This window comes from Anomaloglossus baeobatrachus, chromosome 8 (genome assembly GCF_048569485.1).
Source record: "Anomaloglossus baeobatrachus isolate aAnoBae1 chromosome 8, aAnoBae1.hap1, whole genome shotgun sequence".
Classification (NCBI taxonomy): Eukaryota; Metazoa; Chordata; class Amphibia; order Anura; family Aromobatidae; genus Anomaloglossus; species Anomaloglossus baeobatrachus.
The window spans coordinates 112,307,899-112,325,413 of NC_134360.1; the positions used below are offsets into that span (position 1 = coordinate 112,307,899).

At 52.8% G+C, this 17,515-nt stretch overlaps 1 protein-coding gene across 1 annotated transcript in view; it reads left to right on the forward strand.

Moving 5' to 3' along the window:
- The window catches only part of NTMT2 (N-terminal Xaa-Pro-Lys N-methyltransferase 2), a 934,068-nt gene that overhangs the window by 872,991 nt on the left and 43,562 nt on the right, over positions 1-17,515 (forward strand). The window contains exon 3 of the mRNA XM_075321950.1: positions 9,151-9,400. Coding sequence (XP_075178065.1) covers positions 9,151-9,400 — 250 coding nt within the window. The remainder of the gene's footprint in view (positions 1-9,150; positions 9,401-17,515) is intronic.

Genomic DNA, 17,515 nt, shown 5'->3' on the forward strand with positions numbered 1-17,515 from the left:
GGATGGGGTGCGTGGAGAGTGATGTGGGGGCGCACTATAGAGGATGGGAGGCGTGGAGAGTGATGTGGGGGCGCACTATAGAGGATGGGGGGCATGGAGAGTGATGTGGGGGCGCACTATAGAGGATGGGGGCGTGGAGAGTGATGTGGGGGCGCACTATACAGGATGGAAGGCATGGAGAGTGATGTGGGGGCACACTATAGAGGATGGGAGTCGTGGAGAGTGATGTGGGGGCGCACTATAGAGGATGGGGGCGTGGAGAGTGATGTGGGGGCGCACTATAGAGGATGGGGGCGTGGAGAGTGATGTGGGGGCGCACTATAAATCATGGGGGGCGTGGAGAGTGATGTGGGGGCGCACTATAGAGGATGGGAGGCGTGGAGAGTGATGTGGGGGCACACTATAGAGGATGGGGGGGCGTGGAAAGTGATGTGGGGGCGCACTATAGAGGATGGGGGCGTGGAGAGTGATGTGGGGGCGCACTATAGAGGATGGGGGGCGTGGAGAGTGATGTGGGGGCGCACTATAGAGGATGGGGGCGTGGATCGTGATGTGGGGGCGCACTATAGAGGATGGGGGGCGTGGAGAGTGATATGGGGGCGCACTATAGAGGATATGGGGCGTGGAGAGTGATGTAGGGGCGCACTATAGAGGATGGGGGGCGTGGAGAGTGATGTGGGGGCGCACTATAGAGGATGGGGGGCATGGAGAGTGATGTGGGGGGCGCACTATAGAGGATGGGGAGCGAGGAGAGTGATGTGGGGGCGCACTATAGAGGATGGGGGGCATGAAGAGTGATGTGGGGGTGCACTATAGAAGATGGGGGTGTGGAGAGTGATGTGGGGGCGCACTATAGAGGATGGGGGGCGTGGAGAGTGATGTGGGGGCGCACTATAGAGGATGGGGGGCGTGGAGAGTGATGTGGGGGCGCACTATAGAGGATGGGGGGCGTGGAGAGTGATGTAGGGGCGCACTATAGAGGATGGGGGCGTGGAGAGTGATGTGGGGGCGCAACATAGAGGATGGGGGTGTGGAGAGTGATGTGGGGGCGCACTATAGAGGATGGGGGGTGTGGAGAGTGATGTGGGGGCGCACTATACAGAATGGGGGGCGTGGAGAGTGATGTGGGGGCGCACTATAGAGGATGGGGGGCGTGGAGAGTGATGTGGGGGCGCACTATAGAGGATGGGGGGCGTGGAGAGTGATGTGGGGGTGCACTATAGAGGATGGGGGGCGTAGAGAGTGATGTGGGGGCGCACTATAGAGGATGGGGGGCATGGAGAGTGATGTGGGGGCGCACTATAGAGGATGGGGGGCGTGGAAGAGTGATGTGGGGGCGCAACATGGAGGATGGGGGGCGTGGAGAGTGATGTGGGGGCGCAACATGCAGGATGGGGGCGTGGAGCGTGATGTGGGGGCGCAACATGGAGGATGGGGGGCGTGGAGAGTGATGTGGGGGCGCAACATGGAGGATGGGGGGCGTGGAGCGTGATGTGGGGGTGCAACATGGAGGATAAGGGGCGTGGAGCGTGATGTGGGGGCGCAACATGGAGGATGGGGGGGCGTGGAGCGTGATGTGGGGGCGCAACTTGGAGGATGGGGGGGCATGGAGCGTGATGTTGGGACGCAACATGGAGGATGGGGGGCGTGGAGAGTGATGTGGGGGCGCAACATGGAGGATGGGGGGCGTGGAGCGTGATGTGGGGGCGCAACATGGAGGATGGGGGGGCGTGGAGCGTGATGTGGGGGCGCAACATGGAGGATTGGGGGGCGTGGAGCATGATGTGGGGGCGCAACAAGGAGGATGGGGGGGCGTGGAGCGTGATGTGGGGGAGCAACATGGAGGATGGGGGGGCGTGGAGCGTGATGTGGGGGCGCAACATGGAGGATGGGGGGGCGTGGAGCGGGATGTGGGGGCGCAACATGGAGAATGGGGGGGCGTGGAGCGTGGTGTGGGGGCGCAACATGGAGGATGGGGGGCGTGGAGCGTGATGTGGGGGCGCAACATGGAGGATGGTGGGCGTGGAGCGTGATGTGGGGGCACACTATAGAGGATGGGGGGGCGTGGAGAGTGATGTGGGGGCGCACTATAGAGGATGAGGGGCGTGGAGAGTGATGTGGGGGCGCACTATAGAGGATGGGGGGCAGGGAGAGTGATGTGGGGGCGCACTATAGTGGATGGGGGGCGTGGAGAGTGATGTGGGGGCACACTATAGAGGATGGGGGGCATGGAGAGTGATGTGGGGGCGCACTATAGAGGATGGGGGGCGTGGAGAGTGATCTGGGGGCGCACTATAGAGGATGGGGGGCGTGGAGAGTTATGTGGGGGCACACTATAGAGGATGGGGGGCGTGGAGAGTGATGTGGGGGCGCACTATAGAGGATGGGGGGCGTGGAGAGTGATGTGGGGGCGCACTATAGAGGATGGGGGGCGTGGAGAGTGATGTGGGGGCGCACTATAGAGGATGGGGGGCGTGGAGAGTGATGTGGGGGCGCACTATAGAGGATGGGGGGCGTGGAGAGTGATGTGGGGGCGCACTATAGAGGATGGGGGCGTGGAGAGTGATGTGGGGGCGCACTATAGAGGATGGGGGCGTGGAGAGTGATGTGGGGGCGCAACATGGAGGATGGGGGGCGTGGAGAGTGATGTGGGGGCGCAACATGGAGGATGGGGGCGTGTAGCGTGATGTGGGGGCGCAACATGGAGGATGGGGGGCGTGTAGAGTGATGTGGGGGCGCAACATGGAGGATGGGTGGCGTGGAGCGTGATGTGGGGGCGCAACATGGAGGATGGGGGAGCGTGGAGCGTGATGTGGGGGCGCAACATGGAGGATGGGGGAGCGTGGAGCGTGATGTGGGGGGCGCAACATGGAGGATGGGGGGCGTGGAAAATGAGGGTGGTAGACAGTATAGCGAATGGGGTTTGAAGTATGGAGAATGGGAGGCATGGTATGGAGAAGGGGCACCATGGGGGGCTTGGTATGGCGGGGGCTTGATATGGAGAAGGGGCAGCATGGGGAGCGCTCAGTTAGGACCCTGGGAGGGCTGGGTATACAGAATGCAAAGCATAAGGTTTATTATAGAGCGGGGACAGCATGAGGGAGTAGTGAAGTGGAAGCTGCATGGAGAGGTGGGGACAGTGGGGGTCATAGTTCATAAATGAGGAAGGTCTGGAGGGTATAATTCATAGTGGGGAGGACAGTGGGGGTTTTCATTTAAGGGGACAGTATAGTGGAAATGTTATAGGAGAGAATGTAGAGGCTGTATACTATAAGTGACACGGTGTGGGGTCATTTTTTGTGCTGTGAGCTCAGTGATGGGCAATTATTTATTCTTGGGCACAGCCTTGGGCTTACTTAGGGTGGTTACTCTTTAAGGTGGCTGTACACACTACGATTTCGCTACAGCGATCTCGTTGGGGTCACGGATTTTGTGACGCACATCTGGCCGCTGTAGCGATGTCGTAGCGTGTGACTCCTAGGAGCGATTTTGGATCGTTGCAAAAACGTCCAAAATCGCTCCTCGTTGACATGGGGGTCCACTCCCAATTATCGCTGCTGTCGCAGGGGCGAAGTTGTTCCTCGTTCCTGCGGCAGTGCACATCGCTACATGTGACGCCGCAGGAACGAGGAACCTCTCCTTACCTGCCTCCGGCCACAATGCGGCAGGAAGGAGGTGGGGGGATGTTATGTCCCGCTCATCTCCGCCCCTCCACTTTCATTGGGCGGCCGCTTAGTGACGTCGCTGTGACGCCGAACGGACCGGCCCCTTAGAAAGGAGGCGGTACGCCGGTCACAGCGACGTCGCTATGCAGGTAAGTATGTGTGACGGGGGTGCCAGATTTTGTGCGCGACGGGCAGCGATATGCCCGTTTCGCACAAACGATGGGGGTGGGTCGCATGCTAGCGATATCGGGCCGGATATCGCAGCATGTAAAGCCACCCTTAGTGAGGAGCATTATATTGACACGGTTTGTCGTAAAGAGAATCTGTCACCAGGTTTTTGCCACCTAATCTGAGAGCAGCATAATGTAGGGGCAGAGATCCTGATTTCAGCAATGTATCACTTACTGGTCTGCTTAGTGTAGTTTTGCTAAAATCACTGTTTAATCAGCAGTAGCTTATCATTACAGGACTACTTGGTGTGCTGCAGGTAGTCCAGCATATTCATGAGCTCTGTATAACTGCTATATGTGTAGCAGAGGAAATGACAGTAAACAGCTCAGTAAGTGACACATCACTGGAATCAGGGTTTCTGTCTCTACATTATGCTGCTCTCAGATGGGGGAGCAAAAACCTGGTGACAGATTCCCTGTACGGGCACTGTTTCTGTATGTGCTGTAGCAGACCAGACAAGAGTGAAGTCTTGGGAGACGCAGGACAATGTGTTGCTAAGAACAATGACATTTTAAAGAAATCTTTTACTCCCAAAATGCCAATTAATCTGCAGACACATTTATACAGGGGACGTCGCTCTGGCATATACAGTTTTAACTTAATATTTTATTTTATATATGCAGACAGTTCTGTCCCCCCTGGTGCGGTCGATGTCTTGGTGCAGCGGTGCACCCTCCTATTTGCATACTAAAGACAGTCCCTCTTCTTAACTGACAGACGTCCTTTGGTGAGAGTCAGTGCCGTCTAAAATCACTTAGTATTTGTGCACGTGTCCTGACACTGGAGAAGCAGAGTAACACTCCAAGTGTCGGCGCGGGTGCGCACGCAATGTGACTGCAGTGTCGGTGTGAGTGCACACACAATGTGACTGCAGGTATGTTCTGACAACTGGTTGCTGCCTGTATTTGACTGCAGATTTAAGGATGAAGGTTGTTGAAGTGAGCAGACAGCACATCACAGCACCGTGTCCCCCTCCCCACTGGAGCCGCTCACTTGCTATACTTCCAGGTGCATCAAGTGGCAGCTGCAGACACAGGATCCAGGCATCATAACACAGCACTGACACTGGAGTATGCAGCTGTGCTCCTCCTGTGTTGTGTGCACACCTGCACTGACACTGGAGTATGCAGCTGTGCTCCTCCTGTGTTGTGTGCACACCTGCACTGACACTGCAGTATGCAGCTGTGCTGGTAATACAAAACAGAGGGCACCCCATGCTGTTATTTTACATTAAATAAATAATTTAAAACAAAAAACGTGGGGTCCCCCCAAATTGGATCACCAGCCAAGGTAAAGAGGACAGCTGGGGTCTGATATTCTTAGACTAGGGAGGTCCACTGTTATTGGACACTCCCCAGCCTAAAAATAGCAGGCTGCAGCTGCCCCAGAAGTGGCGCATCCATTAGATGTGCCAATCCTGGCGCTTCGCCCCAATTCATCCCGTGCCCTGGTGCGGTGGCAAACTGGGTATATGGGGTTGATGCCAGATGTGTAATGTCACCTGGCATCAGGCCCTGGGGTTAGTGACGTCAGGCGTCTATCAGATACCTGACATCACCAACCCAGTCAGTAATAAATAAAAAAAAAGACAACAAAAAAAGTTTTATTTGAAAAAAAACACTGCCCACATTCCCTCTTTCACCAATTTAGTGACAAGAACAATCAATCACATCCTGGTCGGCCGTAATCCAATAAGGGGGGGGGGGGGTTCCCATGGTGATCCATACCATAGTCACTGTCCCAGTCCATGAAGAACAGAATGTTCCCCATTGGCTGGGAGAGCAATGCAGTGACCTGAGCTAACATCAATAGCCCAGGTCACTGCAGGGAATGCCGAGCACTGCTGTCAGGAGCTGAGATGAGATCATTACCTGCTGTGACGATCTCCTGCAGTCCTGCCATCAGCGCTGTCACTGCCTTCTATGCCCGCCGCGTTGTCAGCAGTATCGCGAGATCCCGTGACGTCACCGCCAGTGACAGTCTCGGGCCGCGGGCATAGACAGCAGTTACCGCGGTGACGTCAGGAGGCAGGAGATCGTCACAGCAGGTAATGATCTCATCTCACCTCCTGACAGCAGCGCTCGGCATTCCCGTGGCTGCACGCACTGCTGTGTGTCAGTGTCTGCCTGCGCTGCAGCGTGACAAGCTGCTGATACTGCGGGCAGACACTGACACTGCAGGGCAGGCAGCCGCGGGGCCGGAGCGGGACACAGACTGCACGGGCACCTGGAGGTCACACAGAAGCGCTTCTGTGCGGCGTCCAGGGAGTGTGATGTGTGTGTTTACTCTGCTCCGCTTCCTCTTCTGTTCTAATGACATCACTCCCTGCAAAACCGCATCATTTGCTACCTGCAGTATACCCCCGGAATTTCACGATTACATTACAGTGAATGGAGTGAAATACCGGGGGTATACCGCAGGTACCTGCGGAAAAGAAGTGACATGCACATTTTCTCAAGAAATTTTCTCAAGAAAATCTTCACAAAGAATTTTCTTGAGAAAAAAACGCAGTGTGCGCACAGCTATTTTTTTCCCATAGGTTTTGCTGGGAAATGTCTGCAGAAAGATTTCAAACATTTCTCAAGAAATTTCTGCAGCAAAACCGTGGGTAAAACGGCCTAGTGCGCACAGGGCCTTAGGTGGTAATGGTGCACCAAAGCTTGGGCCGCGCTGAGGGTGCGCAGAAATGTCCTCATTTTCATACTAAATAAATGTGGCTTTTTCAGTAAATAATAAAGGGAACCTGTTGCACAGTTTTTCGATATTAAACTGCCCCCAATGTCTTGTTAGTGGCGCAGTGTAGGTGATGCACATTTTCTGACTAACAAGATATTTGGGGCACTTTAGTATTAAAAAATGACGTGACCGGGTTCCTTTTAAACTAAACTCTATATAGGTGGGATTATTTCTCCATGGACCACGTCCCACATATTATTTCTGCAGTCTAGGTGTCATTTTGGGGTGACAGATTCCCTTTCAGTCAGCTTAAAAATCATCTTACCTGACGAATGAAAGTTTTTGCTCGTGCATCGGGTGATGGACACTGTTTAGATAAATCAGTTTCCCATCTTTGGCTGCAGTGTTAATGCTGCTTTAAAGGGGTTTTCTCACATTGGAAACTTACCCCCTATCCTTGAGATGGGAAATGATTTTCCAATTGCTGGGGGGTCCGACCAACGTCGCCCCAAGTGTTTCCAAGTACCAGAACATGCAGACAGAATGGATGCCGGGATTAGAATTTCACAGTCCTGTCTCCTGAGTTGTGCACTTAAGAGGTCTTTTGAGCAATTGGTGGGAGTCTCAAGTACACCCCATGATGCCCACCTCTGCCCTTACTAATCTCCTCAGAATTAATGGACCTAAACATATAAGATATCCTCCAAAAATTACGTCTACTGCCTTCGACTAATTAGTATTGTAGTTCCTATATGGTCCACAATCTAATGATGGCTAGTAACCACTACCAGCATCTCCTTACCATTGTTAAGGACATACTGGGATTTGTACGTTCATGCAATGCATATGTGTATATGGTTCTAACATGACACTACATTGCCAACTGTGTACAGCAATCAAGTGCAGTCATGTACTGATGGTGGTTTTGGTGATGTATTATAGTATTTAGGGTGGTTTTGGTGATGTATTACTGTATTGACAGTAGTTCTGGTGATTTATTACTGTACTAACTGTGGTTTTGGTGTTGTATTCTTGTATTTAGTGTGGTTTTAGTGATGTATTACTGTACTGATGGTGGTTCTGATGACAGTCATGTGGATGTTGTAATCTTTATCTGTCTTGATCCTAAAACATAGGACAGTGTGCTGGACTAAAAATACAGCTATCTGCATGTCTGTCAGCCTAAGGCCTAAGACACACGGCAAGAAAAACGGTGCGAGCGGAGTGCAATACAAAAACGCATTCCACTCGGACCAACATTAGCCTGTGTGTCAGCGCACATGAGCGATTTTCTCAGCCCTAATTGGACCGAGAAAACAATTTGCAGCATTCTGAGACTGTAATGCGATCCTGTTTTCTCTCGCACCCATTCAAGTCAATGGGGTGAGAGAAAAATCGCACTGCACTCGCAGTACACTGGTGTCCGATCGGACCTCAGTCACAGTGATACTCGGCTCTGCTGTACTGCCAGTGTGAGCCGAGTGTCAGGGGATCGCAGTAATCCCCGTGTGGCCCCGGCCTAATAAGTAATATTCTAAAGCCCCCATACACTATCGTCTGATCTTTCGACTGGCAGCTATCTTGCTCGGCTCTCCCATATACAGGAGCTCTCATTCTGCCAAGTGTTATAAGTGCCAGCAGCTTATCATTTAGAGGATAATCGGATCTACACTCTATTTGGACATGCTGGATCCTTATTCCCCCCGACAATCAGAAGTTAGAGCCCCCATTCACATTGGGCTGTCAGCAGAACCTGTCGATATTGACTGGTTTAGACAACTTTAGATTAATGTGTATGGAGGTCTTAACTACTATCTGAAGGCTCTGGACAGTCTCGGGGCATGTGCACACGTCTTGTACTTTTGAGTTATTCAGACAGAATACACTTCAGGACAGTAATCATTTTATCCTGAAGCAAATATTATTTTTTTTTTTTTTTTTTGCTGTGGCTTCTTGTTTTTTTCCAACATCTTTTAGCTACTGGATTTTACTTATTTTTTTAAATAAACTAGTAAGTGGCATCCAAGTAGCAGCCGCCCATATAATGGACCGGTCACTTTTAGCGGCTTCATGAGGAAACCTGACGTGCTTAAAAAAAAACAAAACTCCAAAGACTGAACATATGGACAGCAAGTCGTTTTTACATTGCAGTGTATGAATTCATTCTTTTTATTTTTTAGAGTTTGGGTTTTTTGGGCGGGTTACAGGGTGGATCTGGCTGAAAACAAAATGCTGTGGGCACATACCCTTAATCTGACTGATCAGAAGGGGGCGCCACCACTGACAGTGCCTAGGGCAGCATGAACTCTAAATACGGCCCTGCCCACACCTGTTACTTGCCACAGGTGTGTTTGAATGAGCATCACATGCTTGAAACAAAGTTCTATACCCTCAATTTTGGAAAGATGCCAACAATTACACTAACTCTCTCCAGCCCATTTTTGTTTTTTTTTGTGAAAATATATATTATATTTGTGATGAATATTCGCTTGATATTTGCCCAGTTATAAAAGTTATGAGTGTAGTGATATAGCTATTAATCCTTATGTAATTAAGTAAACCTTTTCTTCCCATATAGGGTCCTGGAAAAGCTGGCACTGACTTTGCACTTGACTGTGGTTCTGGGATTGGAAGAGTGAGCAAACATGTTCTGTTACATTTTGTTAATAACATCGAGTTGGTCGACATGACAGAACCTTTTCTAGAAGAAGCCCAAAACTATTTGGAAGATGAAGCAGATCATGTAGAAACCCTCTACTGTTACTGTTTACAAGACTTTATTCCCACTGCTAGGAAGTATGATGTAATCTGGATGCAGTGGGTTTCAGGTTGGTGTGATAATCCATAAAGATGACCTGTCACCAAGTCAAACGTGGCAAATTTTTGCCCTCATTTTATTAGTGCTACCCCCTTTTCATCATTGCCTCCTGTCAGAAGTGTAATGAGTAGCTTTAGAGAGAAGGAGATGGTGGAGAGGGTCAGTTACATCCTCCTACAGTCTTCACTGCTTCACAGTGTGAGGGGTGGACGGACCCCTTACAAGGAGGCGCAGTTTTCCCCCCCTGAAGATACCCCACGCTGGGGTAGATAAAGCTGTTAATATTAATGTTAATGATAAATTGTGTTTTTACTGTATTAGTGGGTTTCCCCCTAGTGGCCTGGTGGGACGGCTGTCCCCATAGAAACAGTGCAGGAGAGAGGAGGAGCCGGCAGCTTAGGGGAGGGAGAGAGAGTGCTGTAGGGAAGAAAGTTTGAGTTTGAGTCAGTTGATTCCGGGACGGGGGAGCAAGAGCAACGGGGGCAGAGTGTGGGAGCTATGGTGGCAGCTAGCAAAAGAAAGGAGAAAGAAAGTGTCCTAGTCGGTGAAGCAGAGTTGTGTGGGTCAAATCTGCGGTAGCCGGAGCGGGAGCCCAGGTGAAGAAGACTAGAAGTAGCCGGGCAAGGTCCCCTGAGAAGAGAAGACAGGAGCAGTTTTTTTCCCCGGCAGGAATTGTGATTGCGTATTACAAGATTCGTGCATTGAGCCTGTTGTGAAACTATGTGCAATAAATTGCCATTTGGTTCAACTGATGCCCGCCTGCAGAATCTTCCTGCGTCTGTCAACATGCTTCCTTCATCCACACTCTGCCCCACAAAACAATCCCCTGTCCCAATAGTGACGGCGGGGCCGGGGGTTAGCCTGTCACGCAAAGGGGCCACGACTACAACCCCCGAGGCACCCCCGGCACCCCGTTACATGTGGCGTAGTCAGCAGGATCCGGACTATCTGCGGGGGGTCCCGATCCCTGAATGTGAAGACCAAGTGGTGCCTAAGGCGTTGGACCAGGCACAAGATGGCGCTAAGATGGCCGCCGTCTTCACGAACACAGTGAGCGCGCGAAGAATTGGCGCCAAACGAAAAACCCTGAGCTGGCCGGCGAAGAAAAAGAAGTGCAGAGTGCGCCGCCCAAAGAGGGGAGGTACCGGCCCTAAGATGTTGATGAAGACTGTAGACGTGGCCGGTGCTACAGAGAAAAAGAGGCGTCGCCTATGCTGGGTTGACCTGGTGAGCGAGGCCAGGGGTGGAGTGTATCCAAGAGCGGGAAAAGTAGACCCGCCTCCACCTTCCCCGGCGCCATTACAGGAAGAGCTGCAAGAGACGCCAACTCAGCAACTGACTCTAAGTGAGATGGAGACACAGACAAAGCAGCGAGCTGCAGCGGGAGCGCTGGTGGCAACCAGCCTGGGAAGAGGACGCCCGAGGCAGAGTATAGCTGAGGAGGCACTTACCATTAAGCTACTGGCTGTGCCAGGAGGTCCGGAGCGGCCCACAAAAGTAACGTGGGTCACTTCATGGGATGCCGTGACCGGTGAAACATCCACTGAAGTCCGGGCCACCTACAAGACGCAACTGAAGCCGGGAAGCGAAACCCTGGGAACACCCCTCCAGAGTCCGGAGGTGGTTACGCCAGTCCAGGTAGGACCTCCAGTCCCCACGGAAGTTCCGGCCCCGGGAGAGCAATATGCCCTGGAGTTTGAAGAAGACGAGTGGGGATTTTTCTGGGAGCCGGTAAAGCCGGCGCCCCTAACCCGATGACAGTCCCCGCCGCCTGAGACAGATCCGGTGCAAGAAAGGCTACTGGCCGAGACCGTGGCCCGAGAGATTATGGCCGGTCCCCTTAGTGAAGAATTTGATCGGCAGTGTAGCGTTGGCACCGTGGTCAAGTTCAATCAGGCCGAAGGCTATGGGTTCATAGAAGACGATGAGACCGGGGACCACTTCTTTTATAACCGGGTCAATCTGGACATTGAAGGGTTACCTCAACGCCTCCATACACTGTACCAGGGGGAGAAAGTAAAGTTCCGGAGAGAAGTAGGATGCCGGGGCCTATTTGCCGTGGGAGTGACCCGGATGCCCACTGTCCAGGAGGCCACACAGTGGCAACAAGAGATCGAGTGGGAGGAATGTCAGTACCGGAGACGTGCACAGCAGAGACCGGTGCTGGCTGAGACCTGCCGGCCAAGAAATACGCTGGCGGTGTCACCAGAAGTGATTACAGGACCGGTAGCTGAGCCGGAAAAGGGAACGCAGGCGGTATTGGCGATTCACCAGAGTATGGTGACGCACCCGGTGGTCGTTGTTGGGAGTCCACAGCCGTCCCGTCCAGCTACCCCGTCACCTCCGCCGGGAGCCGAGGGGCCAAAACCGGAGACAGAGCAATCGGAGACACCGGCTAATTATGAACCGTTCCGGAGGCGGCGCCGCTTGCCAGGCCAGTCCCTCTCCGATTACGTGAAGGCCCAGCGGGCCGAATGGCTGCGTGCCTACCACCCCGTGTGAACCCCAGCGATTGGAGGTGATGGACATAACTGTGTTGAGAACCAGTATTGTTGGAAGAACCGGTGAAGATTTGTCGTTGCAGCAATGTTTAAGCTACCGAGCCCGGAAGGAGCCTGATGCCGGACTGTGCAAGGACTCCCTCCATGATTGTGATGGAGACTTTATGGTCTGTTATTTCTTGCCTACAAAGACCGGGAGTGCTGTGAGAGCCTCCGGGCAGAAGACCAGCAAAGACCGGGAGCGCCTGTTGAGGGCCTCCGGGCAAACTGCCTACAAAGACCGGGAGCTCCCTTGGAGGGACTCCGGGCGCCGGACTTGTGCGCCCATTGATTGTGTTTTTACATGAAGGTTTTAAAGTTTTATAAAAAAAAGATTGCCTTGCTGCTAAGATTGTGTTTTGCAGGTGCGAGCCTTGCCGGGAGGCTAAGGCAAAAAAAGGGGAGGAATGTAAGGGGTGGACGGACCCCTTACAAGGAGGCGCAGTTTCCCCCCCCTGAAGATACCCCACGCTGGGGTAGATAAAGCTGTTAATATTAATGTTAATGATAAATTGTGTTTTTACTGTATTAGTGGGTTTCCCCCTAGTGGCCTGGTGGGACGGCTGTCCCCATAGAAACAGTGCAGGAGAGAGGTGGAGCCGGCAGCTTAGGGGAGGGAGAGAGAGTGCTGTAGGGAAGAAAGTTTGAGTTTGAGTCAGTTGATTCCGGGACGGGGGAGCAAGAGCAACGGGGGCAGAGTGTGGGAGCTATGGTGGCAGCTAGCAAAAGAAAGGAGAAAGAAAGTGTCCTAGTCGGTGAAGCAGAGTTGTGTGGGTCAAATCTGCGGTAGCCGGAGCGGGAGCCCAGGTGAAGAAGACTAGAAGTAGCCGGGCAAGGTCCCCTGAGAAGAGAAGACAGGAGCAGTTTTTTTCCCCGGCAGGAATTGTGATTGCGTGTTACAAGATTCGTGCATTGAGCCTGTTGTGAAACTATGTGCAATAAAATGCCGTTTGGTTCAACTGATGCCCGCCTGCAGAATCTTCCTGCGTCTGTCAACGTGCTTCCTTCATCCACACTCTGCCCCACAAAACAATCCCCTGTCCCAATAGTGACGGCGGGGCCGGGGGTTAGCCTGTCACGCAAAGGGGCCACGACTACAACCCCCGAGGCACCCCCGGCACCCCGTTACAACAGATTAGGTCAATATCATGGCTGAAATTTACCTATTCTGATATACACTGAATATAGGAGGAGAATGTAATTGACCCTCTCTTTTTTCTGAAGCTACACTTCTAGCAGGAGGCAATGATGCAGCGGAGGCACCCCGCTGCATCATGTGCACACCATTGATACCTTAATAGTTAGTGTGCACATGTGGTGCAGCGGTCAGAGCGCTTGCTCTGGTTGAGTGTTGTCAATCATAATCAGGAAAAATACTCAGTATCCAAGTTGAGGGGACAAAAAGGTGCAGCATACTTTTGGCCACCTCATGGGTTCATCAAATTGCCCTCATTTGCATATGGAACAAATTGAGTTTTCAAAGTTTTTACAGCAATGACATATTTCCTGATAATATGCTTCTTATAAGTCCCCATAAGTCCCCTATCTAACTGATTCATTTGTTTAGTTTGCATTTGAGGGTGACAGACTCCCTTTAAATGCCTAAGTCCGTTAAGTAAAATCAGAAAAGTGTCGAGCCCTGTGCGTGGCTCGAGTGATCCCGGAGCCGGAGGCATCGGCGACAGTTTAAAATAAAAATGGAAAACTAAAAATAACAATACAGTCCGACTACGCCACTCGTGGTTTGCGGCCATGGGTGATAGGGCCTCCGCTGCGGGTTCCCACTGGGGTGATGGATAGGGCAGCGTGGATGGTGGATCCCTCCATGAGCAGGGCTTTCCCCAGGGGTAGGTGAAGGGGATAACATGAAGGCGCTGGCAATAATCAGTCCAGATAGGGGAGTACAGTTTAGTTGTCTTTACTTGCAGCTGGTGTAGTGACCTGGGGACGCACTGGATCTCAGATGTACCCATGTCCTCGATAGCTTTGCCAATCGACCTAGTGCCACTCTCCACCTGTGCACTCTCGTGTGTGTCGGTCCTCTCTGGAGTGGAGCACTTGGAGCTCCTCCTGGTGTCTGAGTCCTGCCGCAGGCAGCTTGGACTATTTAAGGGAATATGTCCCGGACCCCTCTTTGCTGCTGATGCCTCGGATGTTAGTGGTGAGAGGGGAGTCCTCAAAACCCACTCGCCTGGCAGAGTTAACAGGGGGCATAAAGTCCGAATCTGTTCTGGGATCTGCACAAACGATTAATTGCCGTCACATGTACTTACCTTTCCATACGACCTCGATGTGGGCGGCGAACATCCACTTCCTGTAGTGGGAGGGACGTTCGGCGTCACAGCGACGTCACACGGCAGCCGACCAATAGAAGCGGAGGGACGGAGATGAGCGGGACGTAAACATTTCAACCTGGTTTCACCTTCCTTTACCACCCGCAACCCAGAGTCTCTGGCTCCACTGGTGGTTTCCCACCCAAAGGTCCCTGGTGTCATTTTTGTTCTTGGGTAAACAACAAAGTTGAAAAGTCCTGGGAGAGCATCACCAGTCCTTGTGGTGATGGGTTCCTGGCGTGCTCTGCCACGGACCCTTCCTGCACCTGTCACTCTCCTGGGAACAGTCATGTACAGCAGACTGCAGGCTTAACCAATTTTAAGCACACAATAGTGCAACTTATTTACATTGAAAGTTTGTGTCACTTCCAGTCCCGTGACTTTGGTCCATATTTAACTTTTTAAAGCATTTAAAAGTTCAATGCATTTTCAAAATATTCAAAAATGAAAAAGAAGTCCTTTTAAGAAAAGTCTTTGCAAGGTTATCCCTTTTAGAAAACTGGGAATCATTACTGTAAATAAACTTCAGCATTCACAGGGAATTAAAACACATTTAGCAAAAATACATTTAACTGGGGTAACATGAAACAGGTGGGCAGTCACTGTATATCTGGGCACAGTTACCTTATGGTGGGATTGCTGAAGGGTGTGCAGGGCTAGATTTTTCTTCAACGACCCGATCTGGTCGAGGCTCCACATCAAGAGAGTGCCAGCCCCGCCCCCCATGGTGCATGGTATAGGACACCACTTCGCCTACTTTCAGGTCTTGACCAGGGTGACCCCTGGGAAGGTGTTCTCTCACGTCCCAACGGGACACGAACACGCCCACACTGAGGCCCGGTTCAGAAATAAAGCCCCAGCCTTTCTTTTGGTGGAACCGGTCCACTACTCCCATGTAGCGGTCTCTACAGGCTGCCCAAGTGGCTAGCCGGACGGTCTGCTTTTCTTGCAGGTCACGAGCCACTGCCTGGGCCTTCTGAGTCTCACTTTCCTCCTGCTCTCCTGACAACTTTAAGACCATGGCTTGCAATGCCTCCTCGGCCTCCAGGGACTGGGCAGCACCCACGCTGGCTGTCTGGACAAGCCAAGGCAAGGGACGAGTCAGGACCACGGACAGGGCAGGTTGTCTCACCTCAGGGTGTTCCGTTGCTAGAACCCTAGCAACGGCAGCTGGTGGAACCTCCAAGGCTTGATCAGCAGCATCCGTTTCCTCCATGATGGCGGATGAAGTCATCACAGGTGGGACAGCAGATGTCTTTGCAGCATCCTGGGCTGATGACCACAGCGTTGCGGTCTGGTCTGGCTATTGGGACTGGGGTTGCAGCTTGATCCGCGGCTGAGGCAGGCATCAGGTCACGGATGGTGGTCAGCTCCAGTTGACGTTCCCCGGTGGTGTAGCACTCTCGTAGCACCACCAACCCAAGCGGCATTAGCAAGGGGGTCTGGGTGGCTACTTCCCAGACTGACACTGGTCGTGTGGCCCGGCACTCATAGGCCCGCACTGCCACAGCTAAGTCCCACAGTTTCGCACGCCACGCCATCATTTGCCGGAGTGACTGCACCCATGCCTGGATGCAGAACTGGGTTAGCTCTCAGTCCAGCCAGGCGGCAGTGCCTGGATCCAGGTCGCCGGACAACCGCTCCTCTGGGGCAGAAATCCTTCCCCTCCGGCATCCAGAAGCTTGTTTTTGCAGAGTTTCGGAGTCTCTGCTTGGGGTCAGTCCGCTTACATCCTGGACAGGCCTTTCTGGGCGTGGAGTTCAGGTTTCGCTCCATTTACTTATGGCGCAGCAATTTTTCCAATCCAGAAAAATGGCGGCAAGTGCAGATTTTGGCGGGTCTAGTCTGAATCCTGACGACTACGCTAGTTTTTAAAGGCAGTTGCGCCCCGTGGCAGCTGAGCTGCTCGGATGCGGGCGATCCGTGGCTTGAGTGACCGGGACCCGGAGGCACCGGCGAGAGTTTAAAATAAAAATGGAAAGCAACAAAAATATTAATAAAGTCTGACTATGCCACTCGCGGTTTGCGGCCAGGGGTGATAGGGCCGCCGCTGCGGGTTCCCACTAGGGTGATGGATGGGGCAGCGTGGATGGTGGAGCACTCCGCGAGCAGGGCTTTCCCCAGGGGTAGGTGAAGGGGTTAACGTGGAGGCGCTGGTAATAATCAGTCCAAACAGGGGAGTGCAGTTTAGTTGTCTTTACTTACAACTGGTGTAGCGACCTGGGGATGCACTGGATCTCAGGTGTACCCATGTCCTGGATAGCTGTGACAATCGACCTGGTGCCACTCTCCACCTGTGCACTCTCGTGTATGTCTGTCCTCCTTGGCGTGGAGCACTTGGAGGTCCTCCTGGTGTCTGAGTCCTGCCGCAGGCAGCTTGGACTATTTAAGGGAATATGTCCCGGACCCCTCTTTGCTGCTGATGCCTCGGACGTTAGTGGTGGCAGGTGAGTCCCTAAAACTCACCCGCTTGGCAGAGCTACCAGGGGGCATAAAGTCAGGATCTGTTCTGGTGTAGAGCGCTGCCACACCCCAGAGGCCCTTGGGATACTCGGTTCCGGGTGGTGGATAATGGGGATCACCGTCACAGGTGGCCGTGCCCGGTTCCGTTACCTGGGGGCGCTCGGTAACAGGGTTATTTTGTATGTCACTTGTGACGCCACTGGCGGGTTGCGGTAATAAGATGTCCCGCCGCTGCTGTGCTTTTAGGGACAGATGGTATAGCAGCAAGTGTGTTTGCACCCTCCGCCAGTAGGGGCTTAAGTCCCATGTAGGTGTGCTGCGCCTTGTGGTTCACCAGTAATAGACACGACACAGTTCTTGCAGATTAACTGATATTTACTCACTTGATGTTGCAAGTGCAATTTGGCACGGCTGGTTAACCGACTTTCCTTTGTCCCAGTGCTGACGTGAGTCCCAGTTGAGCCCTCCGTGCACATGCAGAGCTGATGGTCCCCTTGCCTGAAGCTGTTGGTGACCTGCGGCGCTCCGCTCCTTTGTCTTTCTGGGCCCAGTATGACAGGCCTCGCGGTCCCTTGTGGGGTAGGATACTTCTCTGTGCCCTCTCCCGGGTCCTATATATGAAGCTGTGTCTCTGAGCCTATGGGTGGTGTGGTACCCTGGAAGTCACCACACACGGCTGGATCAGCAGACCGCTTGGAACTGTTGTCTACTCTGGGGTCCAGTACCCCCTCGTGCGTAGTGCCTGGGATCTATCTACCCTCAGGCTACTACCTCCTAGTCGCCTTTTGG